At 38.2% G+C, this 8855-nt stretch overlaps 2 protein-coding genes across 2 annotated transcripts; both read left to right on the plus strand.

Annotated features, from left to right (window-relative positions):
* Positions 1-4065: 4065 nt before the first annotated feature.
* On the plus strand, positions 4066-5795 carry Smp_121440 (hypothetical protein; the record flags this gene model as incomplete). The annotated part of the gene is made up of 4 exons (XM_018792047.1): positions 4066-4128; positions 4164-4903; positions 4938-5217; positions 5713-5795. The coding sequence occupies exons 2-4, from the start codon at positions 4184-4186 to the stop codon at positions 5793-5795; spliced, it is 1083 nt and encodes a 360-aa protein (XP_018644946.1). The 5' UTR covers positions 4066-4128; positions 4164-4183.
* A 359-nt stretch (positions 5796-6154) lies between these two features.
* On the plus strand, positions 6155-8636 carry Smp_194450 (hypothetical protein; the record flags this gene model as incomplete). The annotated part of the gene is made up of 3 exons (XM_018792048.1): positions 6155-6224; positions 7449-7777; positions 8450-8636. The coding sequence occupies 3 exons, from the start codon at positions 6155-6157 to the stop codon at positions 8489-8491; spliced, it is 441 nt and encodes a 146-aa protein (XP_018644947.1). The 3' UTR covers positions 8492-8636.
* Between the last annotated feature and the right edge of the window lie 219 nt (positions 8637-8855).

The raw sequence follows: 8855 nt of genomic DNA on the forward strand, positions 1-8855 counted from the left end.
GCATACTGTGTTGTATCAGAGAATCTTGCTTTTCCCTTTATGTATGTTGAGACCTACTGCTGCTTCACTGGTCGTCTTCTCCTGCATTTGTTGTTGCAGGTGTGAAAGAAGAGCCAGATCATCTGCGAAGTCTAAATCGTCCAGCTGCATCCTGCCTGTCCACTGTATCCCGTGCTTTCCTCCAGATGTTGACGTCTTCATGATCCAGTCGATCACCAGGAGAAAGGGTGAGAGTAAGCAACCTTGTCTGACACCGGTCTTTACCTCAAACGAGTCAGTGAGCTGTCCTTCACTCACGTCTTTGCAGTTTAATCCATCATAGGAATTCCGCATGATATTGACTATCTTCTCAGGCATGCCGTAGTGTCGAAGAAGACACCATAATGTTGTCCTGTCGACGCTATCAAATAATTTCTTGTAGTCAATGAAGTTGATGTGGAGTGATGAATTCCATTTAATTGATTGTTCCACAATGATCCATAGAGTTGCGATTTGGTCTGTACACGATCGATCCTTACGGAATCCAGCCTGTTGGTCTCGAAGTTGGGCGTCTACGGAATCTTTCATTCTGTTTAACAATACCCTGTTGAAGACTTTTCTTGGTATTAAAAGAAGAGTGATGCCCCTGTAGTTATCACACTTTCTGAGATCGCCTTTATTCGGTATTTTGATCAGGTGTTCTTCTTTCCAGTCTGTTGGTACTTGTTCTTCATCCCAAATCTTACTGAAGAGAATGTGAGGTATCTTTGCAGTTGCTGCTACATCTGCTTTCAGTGCTTCTGTTGGAATGTTGTCTGGTCCTGCTACTTTGTCGCTCTTAATTTGTCTAATGGCCATGCTGATCTCTTCAATTGTTGGTGGGCCAACATCGATTGGGAGGTCTGTGGGTGCTGCTTCGATGTTGGGTGGGTTCAGTGGAGCTGATTGACTTAAGAGTTCTTTGATGTGCTCTACCCACCTGTTCTTCATTGTTAGTGATTACCTTGCCTTCCTTGCTTTTCACTGGTCGTTCTGGTTTACGGTAATTTCCAGCGAGTTTCTTTGTTGCATCATACAATCGTCTCATGGTTCCTTCTCTTGCAGCCTTTTCCGCTGTCATTGCTAAATCTTCCACAGATTTACGTTTGTCGGTTCTGATGCTTCTCTTCACTTGCTTGTTTACTTTTGTGTATTCGGCTTGTGCCTAGGCTTTTTCTGCTCTTGTTCATCTGATATTGATTGCTGTCTTCTTGTTCCTCCTTTCTTCAATCTTATCCAGTGTATCGACAGGGATCCATTCTTTGTGATGGTGCTTCTTGTGGATCAGAGCCTCCTGACATGTTGAAGTGATTGCCTCCTTGATCCATTTCCAGTTGTTATCCATGGTAGTTTCCTCTCCATTGAGTAGATCATGAAAGGCCTGGAGCTTATTGTTGAGGGCTATCTCGAATTTGTTGAGTTTGTCAGTATTCCGAAGAAAGGCCGTATTAAACTTTTGCGATGTTGTCCACCCCGTTGTCCAATGCGTTTTGAGTTTTTATTTCATCTTAGCGACCAGTAAGTGATGATTTGATGTTATATCAGCACCTCTCCCGGTTCCCACATCCTCCATCGTCCTCCTGAACTTTTTGTTGATGCAGATATGGTCGATTTGGTCCTGTGTAGTGTGATCCGGTGAAGTCCATGTGGTTTTGTGTATGCGTTTGTGCGGGAATATTGTGCCCCTTATGACCAGTTTATTGAAGGCAAATAGGTTTGCAAATCTGTAACCATTTTCGTTCCTTTCTCCTAGTCAGTCTATGCCGTCCCATGATGACTTCATATCCGGTGTTGTTCATTCCAACCTTGGCATTTAGATCTCCCATCAGCATGGTCAGGTCCTTTGTTGGGCACTTCTCAACGATCGACTGCAGCCTACCGTAGAATTGGTTTTTAACGTCTTCATCGTAGTCATTGATAGGCGCATAGCATTGGATGACATTCATTGTAATGCCCTCTTTCTTTGTTTTGAAGGAGGCTTTGATGATCCTTGGTTCATGAGATTCTTATCTTATAAGTGCATTTTGTGCTTGTTTGGACAGCATCAATGCAACTCCTTGTGTATGTGTAGCATTTTCTTAATGGCCGGAGTATAACAAAAGCTCCCTTGAAGCTAGTCGTTGTTGTCCAACCTGCCTCCAATGTGTTACACTGATCCCAAGCACCTCCAGGTCGTATTTCCTCATTTCCGCAGCAATTTGGAAGACTCTCCCGGTCTCCCACATTGTCCGGACGTTCCATGTACTTATAAAAATTGTTGCTCTGGTTGTTAGAAGGGGCATCGGCCTCATGACTTCCGAAGGAACTCAGCTTTTATCATGAGGCGTTATAATTCTTCCTTCAACTCCCATGGCAAAGTTTAAGTTGTTTGAATAGTATTTTCTGGTTAGTGTTTTTTTAGCGAGTTGGTTTTCTACGGGATGGGGTCGCTAACCCCATGCCCCAACCTCCTCCTCTATCCGGGCTTGGGACCGTCAGTAACCCCCCGGAGGGGCTACAGATGGAGTTGGAAAGGGGACTAGACCCCCCTCAATTTCCTTAAATCCACGTCATCTTGACCGCCTTATAATACCAGAATCGATTATAAGGTTGCTTTTGGAATATTTGTCAAGGTATTGTTACCTAGCTCGTAAATCATACATTGAGGATTACTCTTACTTGTTCGTTATAGTTCACTGAAGTTCTTACAGCTTTAAGTAATCGATGTACTATATTTTAAATGCCTACTATCTTTAACTTGCAATCATGCTTTTGTTTAATACCACTTCGGACCCCATAGTAAGTCAGGAAAAATAAGTGGAATATTAACGTCTTCATGCCAAGTCCTCCCACAGTCATTCTATCCCACATTTCTCTGCCTTTACAAGGAGGACGAAAAGTCAAGTTGAATATACCTTTCTTCTGTGCAATTATTAAAAACATTAAAGCAATTCTTAAGCGAAACAAGTTATTGTAATACTAGAAATATTAGAGAATCACCTGTTCACTACAAGCTGTTAAACTTTCAGTATTCCGTTAATGGATTAGCGCACATCTACTGTTCCATCTTATCCAATGATTCACTCCTACGGCTGTCTCTGTTATCTAAACAAGTTTCATCTGTCATCATTGTGGAAAATAATTTGTTTGAAAAAGTTTTATATAGATGGATCATTCCTGCTGGATTTTTGACAGCTAATTGGGAAGAATAACTCTTGACACGAGTTACAAAATAAACAGTCAGGATATGGCCATTGTGCGGAATTTACAGACTAACAAAACCCCGAATATTCATTATCTCCCTTCTAACCTTTATTCCTTATGTTGATCAAAAAACTATTAAGATTACCACCAATTACGAATACCATTTTTGCGAAATAGTATCCCATACTTAAAAGTAAGCGCATTTACTTAAATTAGAACAGTAACTAATTATCTTCAGTGTTTGTAAGTTTTCAGTCTATCAAGTCGAATAATTCGAAAAATAAACTGCCTATAACTGTTCTTTAGTGTTTAACAAATTTATGGACAGTTTAAATACATTTCTTCCTGAATAAATTTAGTTCTGTTGAAAACCTAACAACAACTACAAATATATTTCTTCATCTATAGTAAAATTTTGGAATTTGTCTGACGTCGGGAAAGCAATGTGTGTAGCATAGACATAAACATCTGTTTTGAAACACTGTAACAGTAAGATATGTAAATACCTTTCGTTGATTACTATATAACCTTATTTTACTTGTGATAAGTTTGTATAATGCTCTTCGATCATTTTTGAAGGTTGACAAAACTGTTATTATGAGATATTAGTAAAGGGTTTTTATTAATTCGACTAACTGTTGGCTTTTTGTATGCATATTTAGAACTATTTGTATCTTGAGAAGTTGTTTACCGTTTTTCTTCACACTGCCATGTTAATATAAGATAATCAGATGTACAAAAATAGACTAGTAACATTTTTTTCAACAAATATTTTACAAGAGCTCCATTTTATAGTGTTTTATTTGGAAATCACAATAATGTTACACCTATTTTGCGTTTTTCCACAGAAAGCAAGACAACTCAAACATTGATTCACGTCTCATTTTCCAACTTGCCAGTATTTCTCAAACATAAAGAAGAATCAGAGTAACCGTGTGTTAATTTCAACCATTCAATGAAAGTTCCGTGAGTAGAAACATACATGTGCAAAACGTCGGACAACGAAAGGGCAAAAAAGTCGGATTATGCAACACCTATTAAAGCTGCACGCAAATACGAAAAGAGTCAGGATAAGAAACCTCATTTAACAGGCGATCGGTGTAGTGGTGCTTTACCTCAGTCACCATCGTCATCTCACTCCTTTCCTGATATAGATAATGTCCAACTTACAATACTATCTCGTAATACTAAACACTTGAAACAGATTGACAGGACAAAAGCCAGTAATGCCGTTCCCGAAACATTGAAAGAAAATAATAAATCCACACAAGTCATCCGTGCAAAGACCTCGACTAGGGAATTATCTCACATCAGCATTACAAATAAATGCATTACTCCTAGAAGTGCTGGGAATAGGAAATCAAAGAAAGTCTCTAATAATAATTTGAAAATCTCGAGGCCATCCTTAAAAAGTATCCAGTTCAACGCCCCATTTATAAGAGAATTGGAAGAATTTATAATTACGGATGATGAGTTGAAAGTCACAACCCCGTTACAACGTCAGAAATCTCTTTCTGAAAAGCATATTGAAAGGATAGGTAAACCACTTGAAGTAATTAGAAATAAGCGACCTACTCCTCTTAAACGCTCTATTTTGAATGAGCGCACTATCCGCAAGGCTCAGCGAAGTCAGTCACTTCCAGCCCCTGTAGGAATTACTTTTGCGACCGCTGAATCTCCTAGTGTGACGAAAACCACAGAGGTAACTGACCTATTCAATAGTTTCAGTTTTGTAGTTCCGTACTCCTTATAGCTTTAATAGTTCACTAAAAGAACCCAATTCTTCATCGGAAATCGAAAATTATCTTGTGAGTGAGTTGATTTCACGATTGGTTGCATTCCAAGACAGAGCATATGTAACTCATGCTAATAGCCCCTTTCATCTCAAGCGAACAAAGCGTCTTGTTTGTGGCTTTCATGAAGTAATCAAACACTTAAAGTTAAAACACATGCGAATCGTCTTCGTGGCTCGCGATCTTGAAGGCAATGCTACGAGCTTTTTATGGCAAGATAAAAGTGAGTATTAGTAATTATTTAGTAATACTCTCCAGTCTCTAGTTGTATATATCCATTGCCTTAGTTCAAAACTCGATCGCTTTTAAGATCAATGATGCCAGAGAAGGCAAGTTGAATACTTAGGCTTGCCGTGGCAATCTAAGTAGTTTCATGTCTGTACTTTCGAAAAGTTACTGCTAGGTCGTCTAGGTTTTAGTGTATATATATATATATATATATATATATAATCCTAATCTTTTGAATTTTGCATGTCCCTTTCTTTTTTCTTTTTCCAGATTTTTTTTCACTGGATTATACTCCTTGAATAACATCTTTAAACCCTAATCTTCCCGATTACTGCTTATACTCTTACTACCTCTACCACTATGGGATTTGAATCGACAACTGTATCTCTGTGCTAATGTGGTATAGCAACTCGAACTGATGTACGTATGTACGAAGTTCTACGTTGTGACTGACTGACTGGGTACACAAATAAGAACTCGGTACTTTTAGTTCCCTTCAAACCTAAATTTTTCAAGCCAAGACCAGTAAATAATTATCTTGCTATTGCAGCTGAATATGGTCTCCGATTATGATAGTTTCACGATCACAGCTACCCAAGACAAGTTGCTCTCTGGATATTTCTTCTCTAATTACTTGTCGTTAATTTTCGCATTTAAGTTCTCATTATATATTCTATATACCTTTCTAGGTTAAAACAATTTATTTGGTGATGAAATGTTTTCACATCAAGTTTGTGCCGAAAGATTTCTGATCTCTTTGACACCTTGGTGTTAGCTTGGCTTTAAAAAGTTGGAATCATGTCACATCGTGAGACCAACACTGCTCTATGTTAGCGAAATCTTGAGTACACGGGTAAAATTGTTTTGGTTTGCCACGGTACTCAAGCTATGTAAGTCGTAATTCATCAGTTGCCTATTTTCCTAGGAATGGGATGTACTCTACACTTAAATGCAAAGTACTTCTACAAGATTTGCAGGAGCTCGTGTTTGCACTCACTCCTGGTGGTGAGCCGTTAGAAGTAGTCGAGAAGTTAGTTTGGGTGATTGTGTTAGTGTTGATGATGTGAGTGATCAATTTACGTGTGGTAGAAACCAGAATGACTTAGGCTAATCTGGGTCATCTTTGCTGCTGTCGTGATGTTAGTATAGCTATAAGAGGTCAGGTTTACAACGTCAATGAGAGCAGTTTTGCTGTATACTTGGAAAGCCTGAGGTCTACAAGTTAAAGATGTCAAGCAACTCTCTGTGTTCGATCATTGTCTCTGAGATGCTGTTGTTTAGTGTTGTTCGGGAGCAGTAGTGACAACTCAATTGGTGTTGCCATCCTGAAACACCGGGCTCAGTAGACCAGGTATGTTTTACGAATGTTAACCCGATGGCTTCCACATCGAACCCTGGAACTGGTTGGAAAAAGCGAAGAGGTGGTCATTTTATGATATAGTGCCGGGGTATGAAAGGAAGTTGTGTAGGACTGGCACCCGTCAGTCCATCACGACTCCTTGATGAGATTAGTTGGCTTGAGACATTACCTACCAGACGTCGATCCAAATAGGAACCACTGGCCATCTTGACATTTATTTATTTAAACACATATATATTGGTACAAAAGGGCACCAGGTACATATGCGCCACATATATATATGCGACATAGTTTTTCTTCACATTCTTCATAAAGATGAAACGGACTTAACTGAGAGGTGTCTTGTTCAGTTCTATTGTTAACTGAAATGTCTCTTCTATTATATATTATTTTTGATCACTGGTAATTTTTCTCGGCTCTACTGCTTCCGCTTCTCTTTTCTTTCCAGTTATATGTTTATGCTGTGTGGTGCATTGTATTTTTGGTGCCAACTTATCCCAAATAATTTGTGTATTAAGTAAAATAATGACTTCCGATCGTAACGGGACAATATATATACGTATGTTAGTAGAAAGCGGTCAGTCAGTGCAGATTCGTATTCAACACTTGCAGTAATCAGCCCACACTGCTTCTCTCTCGAGCAAAAGGTTTTATCACGAATTGAATGAAACCAACCGGTATCATTTAATGATGTTAATGTGTGCTTAATATCCACGGTGCACAGCTTATTGATTAATAAATATTTGCCCACAGGTAACATTCCGAAGGTATTTTCAATATTTTGACTAATTCTCCGCAGTAATTTTATATTAGTGAGCTTTTTTGACCAAATAATCTGTCCTTTTATTATAATTCTGAGATTTCAGTTAGAAGTGATGAAAAGGAAGTCGGAACTGGAACAGCTCTTGGTGCATTGGAAAAAATACTTTCCCAGATTTGGGAACTTGCAAAAGAATGTGAACCACCGGTACCAATAATCATTACTCATACAAGGAAGAAATTAGCACATTTATGTCATAAACCAAGACCTGTATCTGTCGTAGGAATTATAAACGCTGATGGAGCATATGAAGTTGAAAAAAAGCTGTTAGACATGAGATCTGGAGTTAATTTAAGATGTACAAGAAGTCTGGAGACTGCTCAAACAAACACAGTGAATGAGCTCACTGCTGGAAACTCAAATGCTGCAATCATCGTAAGTACTTTAGTGATACATTTGATTTTCTTTGCCCAGATCGTGTGTAGTAATAGGATATTCTCCCAACAAAAATTATAAATATTTTCATAGTCCTAAAAGCACACTTGCCTAGATATCCATATACTTTATTTCCCTCACTTATGCCCACCCAAAAGTATACACCACCTAATCTCAAACCTTCCATAGGATACCGCTATGTTATATGGTAAATCTATGATCAGTATATTCTGGTTGTTTCCCCAAAACTAATTGTAAAACCTAATTAGAGGTTTTGACCGATTTAGGTACCTTACTTCCAGTAGGTTTTCCGCGGTTCTAAACGTCAATCCACTAACTGAGTGCTAACCCTCTAAATAGTATTGCTAGTCCTTAGAAGAAACACGATCCCAAGTGTTTTACGCAAGCTTATTTAATGTTACTGTATCTCACTATATATATATATATATATATATATATATATATATATATATATATATATATATATAGGTGTAGTTGGTTGTATATACTAAGTTTCAGTCTCCATATGAACCTTGTTGACCTCTACATGAACTGTTATCGAAATGTGAATAGATTATTTCACGCAAATTACCCATCAAATATGTGTCTTACTATTTTTATGCCATTACCTCAGTATAACTAAATTTTTACTTCGTGATTTTATTTTCCCAGGAAAAGTTGCGGCGTGCTGTTGAATCCATCAATATTGAGTAGCTTTTGTTTGAAGTCAGATGTCCGTACTTCCTATCACTACGGATGACTGGTAAATCCCCTTCTTCCATATTGTACATAGTTTACTTTGCTTGTGCATACTTCAGTTGACTTTGTGTCTTCGAAATAAATTGTAAACAATTCTTCCACGTTGATTCTTACTATTGTCTAGTAATGCTCAACTCTATTGAACTCAATCACTAAAACAGTTTGTAACCGTAATTCTGTGCAGCCTGATAATCCACATTCTGATAGACAGTGAGATTCAATTTCCGCGATCCACAAGTTAAAATTCAAATGTCTAATTTAGTGATGTACAATACTGTCATGTCGGAACGACCGAAATATAAGCCCTAGTTGAGCACAT

This window comes from Schistosoma mansoni (assembly GCF_000237925.1).
Source record: "Schistosoma mansoni, WGS project CABG00000000 data, chromosome 1 unplaced supercontig 0010, strain Puerto Rico, whole genome shotgun sequence".
Lineage (NCBI taxonomy): Eukaryota > Metazoa > Platyhelminthes > Trematoda > Strigeidida > Schistosomatidae > Schistosoma > Schistosoma mansoni.